At 53.3% G+C, this 17,821-nt stretch overlaps 2 protein-coding genes across 3 annotated transcripts in view; both read right to left on the reverse strand.

Annotated features, from left to right (window-relative positions):
• LOC139678766 (protocadherin gamma-A4-like) overlaps positions 1–17,821 on the reverse strand; it is a 245,389-nt gene that overhangs the window by 198,673 nt on the left and 28,895 nt on the right. The window contains exon 1 of one of the 2 annotated variants that reach the window (XM_071569863.1): positions 14,658–17,197. The exons of the other annotated variant lie outside the window; for it this stretch is intronic. Within the exon in view, the coding sequence (XP_071425964.1) occupies positions 14,658–17,102 (2,445 nt within the window). The 5' untranslated portion in view covers positions 17,103–17,197. Of the gene's footprint in view, positions 1–14,657; positions 17,198–17,821 lie in introns of those variants that run through there. 2 annotated transcript variants of the gene reach the window in all.
• Positions 209–10,197, reverse strand: LOC139679135 (uncharacterized). The gene is given in 4 exon segments (XM_071570566.1): positions 209–3,028; positions 5,364–7,504; positions 7,507–8,228; positions 10,187–10,197. Coding segments are annotated over 4 exon segments (5,694 nt in total).

Here is a 17,821-nt window from a genome sequence, read left to right on the forward strand (position 1 = left end):
TACGACTCTAAAACTAAAAGAGGAGCTGACCTTCAGGAGATACTGTTTCAGTAGCGATCGTGTGATACAGTAACAATGTCATAAACAACAGTGCTCTAGCCAAAAGTAGTTTCCCTTCTCCTGCATCCCCTTCAAAGGATTCTACTTCCACAGGCACACAGAAAGAAGCACCCTCGATAAGTAGGTCGATGAATAAAGCTTTGCCTTGTTAGAAAACCGTTGAGGACACGGTGTAGTAGGAGAAACTCACCGGAGGAGCGGCGGAATTCACGGGAGGAGCACAGGGGAGATTCTCCTGCCCGAGCAGAGTCTCGGGCTCGTCGGGCGGGGGCCGAGCCGGGAGGGTGTCGCAGCAGCTGCCGTCCGAGAAGCGGAGGTGGCTCTTGCGAGAGTCGGCCGTGAGAGACACCTCGTGCGAGTAGGAGTGCAGGAAGGCGCGGACGCCGTCGATGCCCACGAAGTGCGTGGCCGGCACGCCGCGCAAGGCCCCGCTGGTGTCGGCCAGCAGCTGTGAGCGGCGCCAGCGCCTGAGGCGCAGAGCCAGCAGCAGCAGCAGGAAGGCGAGGAAGAGGCAGGAGACGGCGGCCACGGCCAGCACGAGCCAGCGCGTCAGGCTGGCGGCCGGCTCGCCCGGCGCCGCCGAGTCGGCCGCACTGCCCAGCTCGGCCAGGAGCTCGGCCACGCTGTCGGCCAGCAGCACGGTGAGCGTGGCCGTGGCCGACAGCGCCGGCCGGCCGTGGTCCTTGACCAGCACCACCAGGCTGTGGCGCGCCGCGTCGCGGGCGAGCGGGAAGCGCGCCGTGCGCACCTCGCCGCTGTGCAGCCCCAGGCGGAAAAGCCCCGGCTCCGTGGCCTTGGCCAGCTCGTACGACAGCCAGGCGTTCTGCCCCGCGTCCGCGTCCACCGCCACCACCTTGGCCACCAGTGTGCCGGGCTCGGACGAGCGCGGCGCCAGCTCCACGCCCGACCAGCCGGCACCCGCCGGTGGAGGAGGAGGAGGGTAGAGCACCTGCGGCGCGTTGTCGTTCTCGTCCACGATCAGCAGCCGCACCGACACGTTGCTGCTCAGCGCCGGCGAGCCGCCGTCCTCCGCCCGCACCCACAGCTCCACCTCGCGCACCTCCTCGTAGTCGAAGGAGCGCAGCGCGTACAGCGCACCCGTCTCCGCCTGCACCGACACGTACGACGACAGCGGCAAGCCCCGCACCCGCCCCTCCGACAGCCGGTAGCGCACGCGCGCGTTCTGCCCCCAGTCCGCGTCCGTCGCCCGCACCCTCAGCACCAGTGCGCCCGCCGCGTTGTTCTCGGCCAGCCGCGCAGTGTAGCTCTCCCGCGTGAACACTGGTGCGTTGTCGTTCACATCCAGCACCCGCAGTGCCAGCACGGCGCTGCTCTGCAGGGGCGGTGACCCTGCATCTGTCGCCCGCACTGTCAGGTTGTACTCTGACACATGCTCCCGGTCCAGGTCTCTTGCTGTCACCACGCGGTAATAGTCGTCAAAAGACTTCTCCAGGCGAAAAGGGACGCCCCCGTCCAGCGAGCAGTGCACCTCGCCATTCGCCCCCGAGTCGCGATCCTGCACGTATAGAAGTGCCACCATCGTCGCTGTCGGTGCGTCCTCCGAGATTGCGCTCATCGCTGAGGATACTGTCAATTCTGGCTCGTTGTCGTTCACATCTGTCAAGGTAATCGCGACTTTTGTTGTGTCTGAGAGGTCTCCACCGTCCCGTGCCTGCACCTCCAGTTCATGGCAGGAGATTTCCTCAAAATCCAAGTCGTTCTTAACAGTTATTTCTCCTGTCTCAGAGTCCAGGTGAAAAAGTTCTGACTCCCTTTCTGAAATTTTATGGAAACTGTATTTGACATGCCCATTCAACCCCTCATCGACGTCCGTGGCCGTGACAGTGACGAGGGTGGATCCCACGGGCACATCCTCCGGCACACTCACCGTGTACTCCTCCTGGCTGAACATGGGCGCGTTGTCATTCGCGTCCAGCACTGTCACGTGGATCCGCGCTGTGCCTGTCCGTGCCGAATCTCCACCGTCACTCGCCCTCAGTACCAGCTCGTGAAAAGCCTCCTCCTCCCTGTCCAGCGCCTTCGCCAGCACCAGTTCTGGACGCTGATCCCCGCCGGGGCCCGCCTGAACAGCCAGCGAGAAGTGCTCGTCGCCACTCATTTCGTACCTCTGCAGAGAATTCCTTCCCAAATCCGGGTCATGAGCCCTGGGTAGAGGAAACCGCGCCCCTGGGGCTGTCATCTCGCTTATTCTCTGTTCCAGCTCAATGTCCTTGAAGGTGGGGGCGTTGTCATTAATGTCCGTGATTTCCACTTCGATTCCGTAAACCTTCATTTCTATCTCTACTATGAGCTCACAGCGCAGCACACATTGCTGCAAACTCCGGCACAGCTGCTCTCTGTCGATCCTTTCCGCTATCACTAAATGTCCCGTCTTCCCGTGCAGAGAGAAATACTTTGTCTTACCCTTGTCCAAGATGCGAACGCCGCGGTCTCGGAGCGCCGGCAGCTGCAGCCCCAGGTCCTTGGCCACGTCGCCCACGAACGAACCCTTGGGCATCTCCTCGGGCACCGAGTAGCGCAGCTGCCCCCACGCCACCTCCCACGCGGCCAGCAGGACGCCCCACAGCAGGACTCGCTGCCGCCGGTCCCAGCGCCTCCCCGCCGTGCACATCTCGGCCGCGGCACCTCCGGTACTGCAACACCGCCGGCAGATCTCTGCTGCTGACCGGGGAGATCCCGCTCCTTCTCGGACTTGAGGCACCGCCTGCTGCTGCCGCCGTTGGCCTCTCCGCCTCGCTATAGCACGGCTTCCCACTGCAGGGGGATCGGAAACGGACCGATTTCCGAGCCAGGAATCCAGCGATCTAATGAGCGAGCCGGTCCGCAGCGGGCGGGGCTGCAGCGCTCCGACCTTCCTCTCGCTCCTCTCGGTCAACAGCGGCGCCCGCAGCCTCCTCCCGGCACTGCAGGCACCGAGCGCTGCCGAACGATGCCCGCCCTGTCTTGCCTACGGGCAGCTCGCAGGGAAAGCACGGCATTCGCATCCAATATAATCTAGCCAGGCTTTCATGCCTTTTGTTTTCTTTTCTCCAGCCGACCTCTTCTTTGATGCTCTAGCAAGAATAAACCATTATGCTTTCTATTTCTATCGCACAGGGAAAAGTACTTGCAAGTGCTAATCTGTATGTGTTTTTTGTCTTCTTGGTTAACATATAGAATATTCCTAGTTCTACAACGCTGTATAATTTTTTTGTAACTGTTATGCTTTAATGACTGGTGGAGGGATAACAAAGGAAAACAGTCTCTGTGATAGGAAATGTGCTAACGATACACACACACATCATCCCGGAGAATGAGAGATCTCAAGCTCATTAGCCCAAGTGGCCGGAACTTTGCTATAAATACTCACGGTCTAAATAAAGTACACCACGATCATTGACTGATATTAGACATTAAAAGTCGGGCAACGGCGGGGTCAATTCACAGGCTCCTTGCAAACTATAAGGAATTTGCCTTTGCAGCACAGCAAACCCAACCATTTCTACATTTATTGAGCCTCTGATGTGGCCCAAGGTTCAGTCATAGATAATATTTAGGTCAGATAGCAGCTTTCCTTTGCTTCAATTTTTCCTCAAAAGTGTGTTTCTTGAGTGTCATCTCTTCTTAACTGTTTTTTTTTTTGAACGGTAGATATGAAAATAATATCTAAGTACAGCTGAACATCCTAAATAATGTGGATTGCGTGTAGAAATGTAAACACAATTTTTGCGAGTGCCTAATTGCTGTCATGACACCTATTTCTTTCCTGTTTAAAATATCTTCTCAGGATCGCTATGGCCTCTCCTCGTAAAAGAGGTATAGATAGCAACTGTTGCTAAGGTGGCACAGAGACCTAAATCCCTGGTATTGCATTCCATGAGTAACACGGTCTACCAAGCCCAAGCAGCTCTCTTTGGGAAAAGGAACAGGTGCAGAATATCAAAATAGAGGGATCTACCTCCTAGTGTGAAAAAACAAACAAAACTCGAAATCAACAGAAAGAAGGAACACCCCCTCCGGGCCAAAACCTACCCTTGCAACCAGCGCAGACTGTTCCCCATTCCTAACACTGGCATTTTCAATAACAGAAATGTTGAAGATAAAACGTTTCAACTGAGCTTGAACTTGTTGATTCCAAGAGAACCTAGAAGTGCTGCTTCTCACTGTCTACTGTCTGTGGAACGGGGATGCCTCATTCCCTACTTCATTCCTTAGCAGATTCACCAACCAGTGCTTATAAAATATAAAAAAAATCTATTTCATAATGTTAACGGTCCCAGAAAGGAATGTTCATTTCCTTCTAATTTACCGTGTAAATACTTGAACCCTGTTATTAAAGTCTTGTTCTAATTCTTGCATTTTCAAGTCGGTAAGACACATTTTTAACAAAATACTCTGGTATAGATACACACCCTAAATAGTGTGAACAACAACAACAACTCTGTAAACATACTTGACTTAAATACTTAACTGTCATTTGCTGAAACTCTTTAATAGTTGGTACATGTTGGGCTGATCTTAGGACACTAATGTAGAAATTATTGCAAAAAATTGCTGAGAGAACTAATTTTCTATAAACCAGACCCAACTGAAAAAAAAAAGGATCTGAAAAGACTAGTCTTCATGTGATGAATTGGTTTTTTGCATCTTGTTTTTGACCAATTACACACTTAAACTCTGTATGAAAGGCAGGAGAGAAAAGAGACAGAGAGGGGGGGAAAAAGAGATAACTATTACTTTGGATGCAAAAAAATTAAGTCGTCCCACTACTGCTACCCTTTCTTCCATTTGTGAAGTGACTTTCCCCAGAAAGAGACACTCTCTTCTATGATTCGGACTGGAGACTTGTATATTTTCCATTCATGGTGCCACAGCCATTTGGGAGACAAGTAATGAAATACTGTTACTGAACATCTCTGAGTTCAGCAATCAACCAGCTCCACATACAACATTTTGCCTCAAATCTCCCAGGAAGGAAAAATCTCCAACAGCAAATGTCAGTCTTATTATTCCGACTACAGAAGTAGCAGATCTTCTGCAGAGCAAAGATTCGTTCTCACCTGCAGTACGTAAAATGCTGTATAAAACACCTCCCAGCTGAGATTCACCCTGTAACCTCCAGAAAATCGGAAAGTGTCACTTCTCAGTGCTAGTAGAGGATGTAGTGACTCCGTTCTTTCATTCTATTACCGAACTAGAGGCCAGCACTCCCCACCCACAACAGGCCGTGGAAACCAAAGGAAAAGAGGACGAGGGTTCGGAAGGACTAAAAAAGAAGATCAAGTGTGCACGGATTTACAGACCTGCAGTGCCTCCGGGTCGACGGGCGGCTCACCCTCCACCGCGGTGCTGTTCGGGCTCGGCTTCTCGCACGACTCCCCGCCCAGAAACTCCTCCGCACACAGGATGGGCAGCGGTGGCGGCGGCCAAGCGGCCTCGGGCACGGCTCGAGGCGGCGCCGCCACGCACAGGTTGTAGGAGTAGGGCAAGGTGCCCTCGCAGAAGTCGGCCGGGAAGGCGGCGCCGGCCACGGAGAAGCGCTGCGCGCCCAGGCAGCGCAGCACGGCGGGCGGCCCGGCCCGGCGCAGCCGCGCCAGCACGGCCAGCGCCACGCTGAGCAGGAAGAGCGCCGAGAGCAGCGCCAGCGCCAGCACCAGGTAGAACTGCAGCTCGGCCGGCGCGTCGGCGCCCGCCGGCCGCTCGCTCAGCTCCGGCAGCGCCTCGTGCAAGCTGTCGGCCAGCACCACGTGCAGCGTGGCCGTGGCCGACAGCGCCGGCTGCCCGTGGTCCTTGACGAGCGCCACGAGCCGCTGCTTGGCCGCGTCCCTGTCGGACACGGCCCGCGCCGTGCGCACCTCGCCGCTGTGCAGTCCCAGGCGGAAGAGCGCCGGCTCCGACGCCTGCAGCAGCTCGTAGGACAGCCACGCGTTGCGCCCCGCGTCCGCGTCCACCGCCACCACCTTGGCCACCAGGTAGCCGGCCTCGGCCGACCGCGGCACCACCTCGAAAGCCGGCGGCACCGGGGGTGCTCCGGGGGCCGCCCCCGCCGTCGGGGCCGGCCACAGCACCCGCGGCGCGTTGTCGTTTTGGTCGAGCACGAAGACGCGCACCGTGGCCGTGGAGCTGCGCGCCGGCGTCCCGCCGTCCTGCGCCCGCACGGCCACCGAGAACTCGCGGCACTGCTCGTAGTCGAAGGAGCGCTGCGCGTACACGGCGCCGCTCCGCGCCTCCACCGACACGAGCGGCGCCGCGCCCGCCGCGCCCGCGCTGCCGCCCGCCAGCCAGTAGCTCACGCGCCCGTTGGTCCCCGCGTCCAAGTCCCGCGCGCTCACGCGCAGCAGCAGCGCGCCCGCCGCGTTGTTCTCCGGCACGTACGCGCTGTACTCCGCCTCCTCGAACACGGGCGTGTTGTCGTTCACGTCCGACACCTCCAGCACCAGCTCCGTGCTGCTCGACAGCGCCGGGCTGCCCCGGTCCCTGGCCACCACCGTCACGCGGTGCTCGGCCGCCTGCTCGCGGTCCAGCGCGCTCGCTGTCACCACTTTGTACGAGCCACTCCAAGACGCCAGAATGGACAGCGGCGCCTCTCCCGACAGCTCGCACGTCACCTGACCGTTCTCGCCGGAGTCCTTGTCACGGACTTTCAACAGGGCCACCACTGTGCCGACCGGTGCATCCTCAGGCACTGGACTCGACACTGACGTCAGGGTCACTTCGGGCGCGTTATCGTTCACGTCCAGTACCTCCACCTCCACCTCGCAATGCGCCACCAGTCCGCCCCCGTCCCTCGCCTCCACAGCCAGGCTGAATGCGCGTGTGTCCTCGAAATCCAGGGGCTTCTGCAGCGTGATCGTCCCTCTCTCTGCGTCCACCAGGAATTTCTGAAGCACCTTGGCTGGCATTTTCCCGAAGCCATAGGTGATATGGGCATTGGTGCCGGAGTCAGCATCGGAGGCAGAGACATTTAACACCGTTGAGCCTAGAGGGGTGTCCTCGCTCAGGCTCGCCCTGTACCGGTCCTGAGCGAACACGGGGGGATTGTCGTTGGCGTCGGTGACATTGATCCAGAGCTGGGCGGTGCCGCTTCGGGGCGGGTCGCCGCCGTCCAGCGCCGTCAGGATCAGACGCAGATTCTGCTCCTTCTCACGGTCTAGCGCTCGGCGCAGCACGAGCTCCGCAAACTTGCTGCCGTCCTGACTTTCCTTCGCCTCCACCTCGAAGTACTCATTATTCTCCAGCTCGTAGCCCTGCAGCGAGTTGCTGCCCACGTCCGAGTCCTCGGCTATGCCCAAGTGAAAGCGGGCGCCAGGAGAAGTCAACTCGTTGATCTCCAGATAGAAATTGTCTTGCAGGAAGCGCGGCATGTTGTCATTCACGTCCTGGATGTCCACCTGGACGTGGAAAACGTTCAGTGGGTTGTGCACCACCGCCTCAAAGCTGACGAGCAGGACGCCGTCTCGCCGCACATCTCCTCTCGGTCCAGCCTCTCGTTCACGTACAGGTTGCCGTCTGTGTGGCTCACGGTGAAGTATTGGTTGTCCGCGCTGAGACGCAGCTTTTGCGCCGGCAGTTCGTCCGGGCGGAGCCCCAGGTCCCGCGCCAGCGGCCCCACCAGCGAGCCTCTGGCCAGCTCCTCGGGGATGGTGTAGCGGAGCCGCTCCGCCGCCGCCCGGCAGCACAGGCACAGCAGCACAGCGGGCAGCAGCAGCAGCAGCGCTCTGCCGCCTGTCGGCTCGCGGCTCTGTCTCCGCCTGCCCGCTGTCATTGTCGGCAGCGTTCGCCGCACTCTGCCGGCTCCTGCCGCTGCCCGGCCTCCCTTCCAGCCGCTCTGCGCAGCGAGTGCAGGGGTTGCCGGAGCGCAGCGGGGCCGGCGCCGGCTTGTTGGCCGCTGCTGCCCGCGTCGCCTGTCGCCTGTGCTGCCCGTGCCGCTGCCGCTGTGGCCGGCGCCGGCCGAGTAAGCAGCCTGCGGGGCCAGGACGCTGCGGCGGCTGCGGCTCCAGCGCCGCTCGGCGGCGGCCAACAGCGGCACCCGGAGGCGCCGTCTCGCCACTGCAGCCGCCGGATGGCCGCGCTCCAGGGGCCCGGCTTTGGGCCGCAGTGAGGGGCTGCTCCGTCTCTGGGGTGTCTTCTGGATTGATATCAGCGAGCGTAGAAGTAGTTGCTTAATGCTTAGCAGGAATCCGAGTGATTAGAGAGAGTAGTAGTCCCATACCCATACCAAAAGGATTTTGTAGCTGCAATAGATTTTTGAAATTATATAATTCTCTGGTAAGGGCTTTTACTTCTTGTGGTCTTATGTGGCAGAAAAACCAACTAGGAAGTATGTGCGCTAACGTAATAAAGTTATTCTCTTCTTCATAGTCAGTGCACAGAAGCTAAAATATGAACTGAAAACTGCTCAAATTTCTTATAATTTATGTGTGCCATTAGTACCCGAGACATGCTTGTGAGAAATGGGAATCAGAGGGTGAACCTTTGTGCAGAGTTGCTTTTGGAATAATTAAAGCTTTGAGATATAATGTAGGCAAAGTGCACTCACTTCAAGAGGTGACTAGGTCTTCCTTAACTGGACTAGGTAATTTTACTAAGCCCCAGATACTGCTTGTTTTCAGAACAACAATGCTCCCTGGCACTTAATAAACCAAAGGAGGAAAACCAAATGCCTCTCACTGCCCCACATGGGGCTGATTATTCACTACTGTGACAAACCCAGGTCCACACAATGTAGGAAATCACATGGAGGAACATGTAGTGCTGTAGTCCTCAAAAAGATAAGAGCAGTCCCCAGGCTGGTGGGATTGGCCAGCAGTACTGTACAATCTGTATTATGTTCCAGAGTTTGCCACTGAGGCATCAGAAGTGACTGTTGCTATGCAATAATGCTCCTTGATCTTATTTATGCTTGTTATCCACTTGGAGTCAGCAATACATAGGGCTGTGTGCCAGTGTTCTCCACGAGGTCTTTCTTGCAAATCAGAAACTCAAATCTCTCACTCATTTCTGATTATCAATAAAGGAAACCAAAACTGTGACCAACCCCACTGAGAGAAATACTGGACTCCACGAATGTACAGGTGCTTTGTCACATTTCTGCTATTAAAAAAAAAAAAGCTTCACAAAGCACCTGGAAGTCACTGAAGAATGAACTCACAAATTAAGCCCACAAGTTCCTTTGGATTATATAGCAGGGGGTTTTGTTTTCGAAAATACACCAGTCCTTGTGAAATTTTCCACTTTGTGTCCTGTTCATCATGAATTTGAAGCAGTAATTGTAAATGTCTAATCAAAGGGCTTTATCTGAATAGAAGGACTTGGAAGAGATTCAGGTTTAGCTTCTATGTAGTTTTCATCACATGGAATATTCTGTCTTCATGTGGTTCTCAAGGAAAGTCAGTATTTACTTCAAAAAACCACACACAGTTACAAATGGGATAGAACAATCTACAAGTGGAAAACATAAGCCATGGTTCAGGAAAGAAAGCCTGAAGGAAGATCAAGGGTGGGAAAATAAAATATTGACTAGGATGAAACTCTCTGTCAAAAAGTAACAGAAAGGTCTAGATGAAGAAAGGTTTTGCACAGGAATGATAAACTATTCTACAACTATGTCATCATTCTGATCCCTCTAAAACCCTATTCATCTTTCAGGTTTCTTTCTGAACTTGTCATCTTTTACAAAAATATCTCATGAGAAGATAATGCATCATGATCATATGGAGGAATGAAATACCTTTGTTTGCTCACCACCATTCTGAGAAGAAATCCAACTACATGAAAGCACAGGAATGATAAAAGGACAAACTAAAAGATGAGTGGTCATTCAGCAGAGATGGGGTCTTTGAAATATACACTTAGGGGAATCTCTTCCCCTCTTTTACCACACATTCTGTTCCACAGGTATGTGACTTATTCTGAAGTCATGTGTACATCTGTTGACTCATAACAAAACTGGAACTCAGAGGTATGCCACTCACATCGCCTGCCTTTCACACCAGCTGTGACATGACTAAGGAGGCACTGAAAAGAAAGGCCTTGGTAAATATAACTGTACATACAGAGAGAGAAAAGATAAAAAGTAAGACGAGAAATGCAAGGAAGCATTAAGAGTGTTCTCAGAGAAACTCACCAGAAGGACATCTCAGTCTTCACTTTGAACAGAAATTCACCTCTGAGAGCACTTGGCTGTCATTGAATTCTCAAGCTGCAAGTGTTACCCTGAGATCTCACTCTGGATCACAGTTAACAGTTACATTTTATTAAATAGTCAGCAGCTCTCAACAATTTTTCTATCATGTGGCCTGCTAATCTCCCACAAATACGAAGCTCTTCCTTTAAAGGCTTTCTCATGGGCCTCTCTCTCAAGATAAGTCTCCTGAAAAAGTATAACATGTTCTCTTTTATATTATGTTTCTTCTTCCTCACACATAATATTTTGGCTTAGGTAGAAAAGTATTTGGTAGTAAAGTAACTCTTTTCTGCAAGAAAACACTTAAAACGTCTAATGCAAAAGCAACATCAAAAAAAAAGGGGGGGGCGGGGGGAAAGAAGTACAGCATTTCAGGAAAATAAGACCTGGAAGAAAGTGTAATTAAAACTGTGAAGAAACTCTCCATTGCAACACCCCAGGGAGATATAATGTGGATAAAGAAGTTTCATATAGGAACTACAAACTTGCTGAAGCTAGACCAAGAATTTCTCTAGGAAATCCTCCAAAGAGCAAGCCGACATGGTAAGCATCAATGCCGTGAACTTGGAACACTGAATATCCAATGTACACATAAATAAGAGATGGCTTTTCCCAGATTAATTTAAAAAGAAAAAAAGAAAAAAGAAAGCTGTGAGTATAAGAACTCTCATTCAGACCTTTCCTGTTTTATGCTATTTGACTTTGAACCAAATCCTTTATCTCATAAAGCAGATGTGAGTCATCATATTTGTTTTTTCAACTCTCTCTGCCAGACAGTGTGGCTGCATGGTGACCATCTCCTATCATGATGAGACACCTCTCCAGTTTGCTCCTTGAGGCAGGGAGACCTTTCACCAGCAACAGAACTTTGGATGAGTTCAGTCTGAGTCCTCCCTGAAGTGCTGCTGGACTGCATACCAGGTGACTCTCCCCTTGAACAGTGACACCTCTTAAGGCTTGACATCCCTTACCTGAGACAAGAGATCCTTCATTACCAGAGATGGACAGATCCCTCAACCTGGAACAGATCCTCAGTAGGTGACAGATAAATTAATACTAATGAAATCCATGTAGCTAATTCCACTACGGGTAGACCACAGTCCACATCCGAGACTAAGATTGGACCTGGATTCATCTAAGCTCCAACAGGAGTTTAGAAAGTCAGAACGTTAATTCAGAAACAGTCTTTTATGTGTTTCCTCCATGTAGTAATACAGTGAACTTTGAAATGAAAGTTTGTTAAAGACACACTTCCACAACATCCTATTAAGGGAGGTGTGTGTGTGTGTGTGTGTGGCTCAGCTTCGCGAACGAAGATTTGGGCAGGGCTGTCCCCCCGTGGCTGTGCCCTTCCAGCCTGCACAGTGGATTTTTTAGGTGAGGCTCAGCGTGCGCAGAACTGGCCCCACCGTTTAAGTCCTGAGGTTCATCTGCCACGGCCGAGCGAGCTTGGACAGGGACAGTGAAGTCCTCAGGACTAGAACCTACAGCACTCGGCATTTCCCAGGAGAGGTCTCCCATCCAAGTACTAATCCGGGGCTGACCCTGCTGAGCTTCCGAGATCTGACGGGATCGGATGTCAGGGAGGCATTTAACTGCCTATTAAACATCCTATTAAACCACCTTTGATAACAGCTGTGACAGTGATTCTTTAGGCAATCTAAAACATTCATTAATGACACCTAACCATGTGTCAACCTTCTAAATGCAGAGTTGTTGGACAAAGGCTCTGTTATCAGAGCTCTACTATTCCCTTTAAAAAGAGGGAAGCCAGGATCACACAAAAATATGGCACAACCTTTGACACGTGATGAAATCAAACCATTATTCAGCCAAACCCTCTTTCATTCACGTAATTCTCTTATATGAATTCAGCCTCTCACCCTCTTTGCTCTACATTCACAGCCATTAGTCACACCATGGACAAATCCAACCACTGGTCATGCGTCAACCACAAGTCAAAAAGCAAGCGACACTCAAGTGAAATTCAGCAATATTTTAGGGAAACAGGAATACATAAAAGCCTTTGTCGTGGCAGCTAAACGCCTTCAAGATATGAGTATACAAACTGTTAATTTCAACAAGTCTCCTTCTAAGGACCATCATCGAAACTGAGTCCAGTTTTACAACATGAGAAGAAACAAGGAAGGAATGACAAAGCCACAGAAGTGAAGGAATCACACCTTAACTATGTCAAATGTAGCGGGGGGGAGTGTCTAGCGTCGAGAGGCACAGTATTCCAAGTAATTTCTTGGAAAACAAGAAATAGAAAAAACTGCCTTTCAAGACAGACAACATTCAAACACTCTGCTTAGGGAGAACCAAGATCATACCACAGCATGCATCACAACATAAAATGTTTTAATTGGCATAAGCTATACATGGCTTAGTTAAAGTGTCAGTCCTTGGAATCAACTCAAAGACACCATCATTATTCCTCATGGGCATTTTGGAAAGTATGTGACTGCAAAAGTTTATGTCTACCTCCACGAACCAACATTCTCTATCAGATATGAGAGAGGATTAAATGAGTAAGTTTTTTGCAAATACTTCAAATAAGAAGTAAATTCCTGACAAAAATGCCTTCCCATCCCCTACATTCCCACCAGTCTACAGTGTCATATTAAACCCACTTTTGATAACATCTCTGAAGGTGATTCTTCAAACAATGTAAATCACTCATTCACAACACCTACTCATGGGTCATCTCTCTAAATGCAGAGCTATTGGGCAAATGTTCTATTATCAGAGGATGAGAGGTGCTTTTCAGGACAGGGAAACCAGAATCACAGAAAAGATGGCACAGGCCTTGGTACCAGGCATACCAATAAAACAATTGCTCAGACCCAAACACATTGATCCACCAGTTTTCCTAGTATGAAGGCAGCCTCACATCCTCACTGCTCTGTATCCACAGCCTTTACTCACATATTACATGACATAATTTCAGCAGTTACTTCATATGAGGAAGGGCCATTAACAACTTCTGAAAGTCAGTCAAGGCTGGGAAAAGCTTAGAATGACCACAATGGAACTCTCCATCACAGTCATACAAGGAGATATACCTGAAAAAATGACATAAAATTTCTGAAGCATGTTTGCACTTCCATGGGTATTGTTTGCAGAAAAAATCATCAGAGGTTTCACCTCTCTTTTCTGGATGCCAGAAAAAGGCACTTGGGATAAGTGGCAAAAGTCTTGGACTTGCTACGACATGATAGCACACCTAGCCAGGTGGACCATAGAACCCCATCTTCCCCTGCTTTAGGCCAGTCTCTAGCTGACCTTGCACTGAATTTACGCCATGATTATGTGGCAAGTAAGGGCATTGATTCTAGTGGCCTTTTCAGACACACACAGCCCACCTTTACCTCATCATAGCAAGCAAGGCAGAACTTCCCTACCAGCTACTGGGAACAGCATGTAATAGGAAAGCAAACTGAAGAATCCACAACTTGGCCACAACTCTTTCACCCTGTCTAAATACTTGCACAACAAAAAAGCTGCCTTTGCAAACATGCATCACTGAAAGAAAAATTGCAGGCACAATTTCTCCTTATATAAGAACAAAGGGCAAAATATTATCATGTGAAAGAGTTTTCTTTGCTCATAACTACTCCAAGAAATGTAATATGTTCTCAAGTTTGTAAGAGTTATAAAAATTCAGTTATCAAAGTATCAGCTCAAATACACTATCACCCTTCTTTTAGTCCAAGGGCAGCTCAGCAAAAAGGTTAATAAATCTGATGAGATACTATCAGATATAAAGGCCCACAGTTAGATCCTCAAAAGGAGCAAGGCAAAAAGATAACACCTGCAAAAATTAAATAAGCAAAATATACTATTTAAAGTTACAGAACAGGTATTGAGTAGGGAATTAACAATGCTTTTGGTGATCCCAAAGCTGTTATTGTGGCATTTATACTCAGTACATCTTTAAGCTGTTAGTAAAATAGATCATATAAACCTGGAAACAAATAGGACTACAGCAAGGCTCACCAAACTCACTGTCTCCAGTAAGAAAGAAACTCACATCATGTGATAATGCAAATTGTCAGCAATTCCCTCAAAATCCACACCTTTTTCTTACCCGCACAATATGCAATCAGATTGGCCAACCCCGCTTCAAAGAAAAGAAATGAAAATCGTAAAGGCAAATGACAAGTTGTTCTCCAGAAAAAAACTGGGTCACTGAACACTGTGAAACCCGGTAAGGACGCAATGGAAACCATAGATGAACATCCAGTAAAGATGATTATATACTCCTACTGCCTCCATCATCTGTAAGACTGGGCACTGAAACCATGTCCACGTCTTCCCCTCCCTACGTGTGACACAGACCACGAGGTGAAAGGGCAAGAGAGAAGCAAACGGAAACGTCACCGAAACATTCGGCTTCTAACGAACTCACCGAGGGAGCGGCCGAGTCCGCCGAGAAAGAGCCAACAGGGTCCTCCTCCCCGAGGAGCGGCGCGGGCTCGTCGGGCGGGGGCGGGGCAGGGAGGGTGTCACAGCAGTTGCCACCCGAGAAGCGGAGGTGGCTCTTGCGAGAGTCGGCCGTGAGAGACACCTCGTGCGAGTAGGAGTGCAGGAAGGCGCGGACGCCATCGATGCCCACGAAGTGCGTGGCCGGCACGCCGCGCAAGGCCCCGCTGCTGTCGGCCAGCAGCTGCGAGTGGCGCCAGCGCCTGAGACGCAGCGCCAGAAGCAGCAACAGGAAGGCGAGGAAGAGACAGGAGACGGCGGCCACGGCCAGCACGAGCCAGCGCGTCAGGCCGGCGGCCGGCTCGCCCGGCGCCGCCGCGTCGGCTGAATTGCTCAGCTCGGCCAGCAGCTCGGCCACGCTGTCGGCCAGCAGCACGGTGAGCGTGGCCGTGGCCGACAGTGCCGGCCGGCCGTGGTCCTTGACCAGCACCACCAGGCTGTGGCGCGCCGCGTCGCGGGCGAGCGAGAAGCGCGCCGTGCGCACCTCGCCGCTGTGCAGCCCCAGGCGGAAGAGCCCCGGCTCCGTGGCCTTGGCCAGCTCGTAGGACAACCAGGCGTTCTGCCCCGCGTCCGCGTCCACCGCCACCACCTTGGCCACCAGTGCGCCGGGCTCGGACGAGCGCGGCGCCAGCTCCACGCCCGCCCAGCCCGCACCCGCCGCCGGCGGAGGAGGAGGCGGGTAGAGCACCTGCGGCGCGTTGTCGTTCTCGTCCACGATCAGCAGCCGCACCGACACGTTGCTGCTCAGCGCCGGCGAGCCGCCGTCCTCCGCCCGCACCCACAGCTCCACCTCGCGCACCTCCTCGTAGTCGAAGGAGCGCAGCGCGTATAGCGCGCCCGTCTCCGCCTGCACCGACACGTACGACGACAGCGGCAAGCCCCGCACCCGCCCCTCCGACAGCCGGTAGCGCACGCGCGCGTTCTGCCCCCAGTCCGCGTCCGTCGCCCGCACCGTCAGCACCAGCGCGCCCGCCGCGTTGTTCTCGGCCAGCTGCGCGCTGTAGCGCTCCTGCGTGAACACCGGTGCGTTGTCGTTCACGTCCAGCACCCGCAGTGCCAGCACGGCGCTGCTGTGCAGGGACGGCGACCCTCCGTCGGCTGCCCGGATCGTCAGGTTGTACTCCGACATCTGCTCCCGGTCCAACTCTCTCGCCGTCACCACGCGGTAGTAATCCTCATAGGACTTCTCCAGCCGGAACGGGACGCCTCCGTTCAGCGAGCAGCGCACCTCACCGTTCTGTCCTGAGTCACGGTCCTGGACGTGCAGCAGGGCTACCACCGTCCCCGATGGAGCGTCCTCCGAGATCATGCTCACCGCTGATGATACTATCAGTTCAGGTACGTTGTCGTTCACATCTGTTAAGGTGATCATGATTTTGGATGTGTGGGAAAGGTCCCCGCCGTCACGTGCCTGCACCTGTAGTTCATGGGAGGAGATTTTTTCGAAATCCAAATTGTCTTTAGTGGTTATTTTTCCTGATTCAGGATCCAGGTGAAAAAGTTCTGACTGTCTCTCTGAAATTTTATGGAAACTGTATTTCACGTTCCCGTTCAGCTCCTCGTCCGCGTCTGTGGCTGTGACAGTGACGAGCACGGAGCCCACGGGCACGTCCTCAGGCACACGTACCGTGTACTCTGACTGGCTGAACACGGGCGCGTTGTCATTCGCGTCTAGCACGGTCACGTGGATCCGCGCCGTGCCCGTCCGTGCCGGATCCCCACCGTCACTCGCCCTCAGTACCAGCTCGTGAAAAGCTGCTTCCTCCCGGTCCAGTGCCTTTGCCAGAACGAGCTCGGGACGCTGATCCCCACCGGGGCCCTCCTGCACGGCCAGCGAGAAGTGCTCATCGCCGCTCAGTTCGTAGCTCAGTAGGGAATTCTGTCCCGAGTCCTGATCGTGAGCCTCAGCCAGGGGAAACCGCGATCCCGCGGCTGTCATTTCGCTTATTCTTTGCTCCAGCTCGATGTCCTTGAAGGTGGGGGCGTTGTCGTTAATGTCCGTAATTTCCACTGCTATTCCGTAAACCTTCATTTCCGCCTCCACTATCAGCTCACAGCGCAGCACGCATTGCAGCACACTCTCACATAGTTGCTCTCTGTCGATCCTCTCGGCCGTCACTAAATGTCCCGTCTTCTCGTGCAGAGAGAAATACTGCGTCCTACCTTTGTCCAAGATACGGATTCCGCGGTCCCGGATCGCCGTCAGCTGCAGGCCCAGGTCCTTGGCCACGTCACCCACGAACGAACCCTTGGGCATCTCCTCGGGCATCGAGTAGCGGAGCTGTCCCCACGCCGCTTCCCACGCCGCCAGCAGGACAGCCCACAGCAGGACTCGCTGCCACCGGCCCCAGCGTCTCCCCGCCGTGCACATCTCGGCTGCGGTAGCGCAGATTTCACTCCTGCTCCAATTCTGGTTGTCTCGCCGGCGCGCCGCTCCCTGCCGCTGCCGCCGGTTCCTCTCCCTCACTCCCGTAGCTCCGCGCCGCGGGGACGATCGCAGACCCCTTTGCTGCCGACACAGACTCTGATCGAGCCGGTCCGCAGCGGGCGGGGCTGCAGCGCTCAGACCTTCCTCTCGCTTCTCTCGGTCAACAGCGGCGCCCGCAGCCTCCTCCCGGCACTGCAGGCACCGAGCGCTGCCGAGCGATGCCCGCCCTGTCTTGCCCACGGGCAGTTCGCGGGGATGGGACAGTCTCCACGGAGATGTGGGGTCCCATGTGGACTGGGAACCTCCTGCCTCGGCTCTTCTCTGACCCATCACTGTCACCGGTACAGGAAAAGAGTAGAGACTCTGAGATACAACACTGGATGGTCAAGCACACACATGCCAACTGTGACCCGGAGCTTTCGCGCTCTTTAAGTGGCAGAAGCTTCGCTTTACATTTTTCAGTTCATATGGAACATGGTCTAAGTTAAAAGAACTACTCCACCACCAGTGAGGCAGAACAGACATGTAAAGACGCGTAAAATTGTGGTCTATGCACTGAAACTTACAGTCCTAACTACCCAACCTCTTCCATCTCCAGAGGAGGTGGATTGCTCAGGAACCTGCCAAGCGCTCTGCTTTATCTCCCTAGAAGACCCTCCTGT

This window comes from Pithys albifrons, chromosome 15 (genome assembly GCF_047495875.1).
Source record: "Pithys albifrons albifrons isolate INPA30051 chromosome 15, PitAlb_v1, whole genome shotgun sequence".
Classification (NCBI taxonomy): Eukaryota; Metazoa; Chordata; class Aves; order Passeriformes; family Thamnophilidae; genus Pithys; species Pithys albifrons.